The following is a 570-nucleotide window of genomic DNA, read 5'->3' on the forward strand; positions in this document are numbered from 1 at the left end:
ATCATCGCCTGTACATCTGCTTGGTCATCTTTGCCGTCAAGGTGTTCCACGAGAGACTCCAACTTGGCCTTCAACACCTCAACCTCCTCGCGGGTCTCCTTCTCGCGACCTTCGATGTCCTTGATCTGGCCGTCCTGCTTCTGGTCGCAGTCTGTCAACAACTGAACTCGCTCAGTCAGTTCCTGTTCCAGCATCGCTTCCTTGTCAGCAACGTTCTGAATCTCAGCTTGCTGGGTTTCATCACGTTTCGCTAGCTGCTCAATCTGCTCCATGATATCATCGATCTTCGCCTGCATGTCGGCTGGGTCATCCTGTTCTTCAAGGTGCTCAACGAGAGAGGCCACCTTGGCCTTCAAGATCTCAATCTCCTCATGGTTCTTCTTTTCATGGCCATCAATCTCCTTGATTTGGCTTTCCTGTTTCTGGTCGCACTCTGTCAGCAACTGAACTTGTTCCGTTAATTCCGTCTGGAGCTTCGCTTCCTTCTCTGCAACATCGTTGACCCTCTCGACAACGTCCATGACCTTGCCGATAAGATCCTTAACTTGGTCAGCAACATCCCCAATTTCA

The 570-nt window shown here is 50.7% G+C and overlaps 1 protein-coding gene across 1 annotated transcript; it reads right to left on the reverse strand.

Moving 5' to 3' along the window:
* Positions 1–14: 14 nt before the first annotated feature.
* On the reverse strand, positions 15–521 carry GNI_079750 (hypothetical protein; the record flags this gene model as incomplete). Its single annotated transcript, XM_011132318.1, has 1 exon — positions 15–521. A coding segment is annotated over one exon (507 nt), but the record flags the coding sequence as incomplete, so codon positions are not given.
* Between the last annotated feature and the right edge of the window lie 49 nt (positions 522–570).

This window comes from Gregarina niphandrodes (genome assembly GCF_000223845.1).
Source record: "Gregarina niphandrodes unplaced genomic scaffold scaffold00014, whole genome shotgun sequence".
Classification (NCBI taxonomy): Eukaryota; Apicomplexa; class Conoidasida; order Eugregarinorida; family Gregarinidae; genus Gregarina; species Gregarina niphandrodes.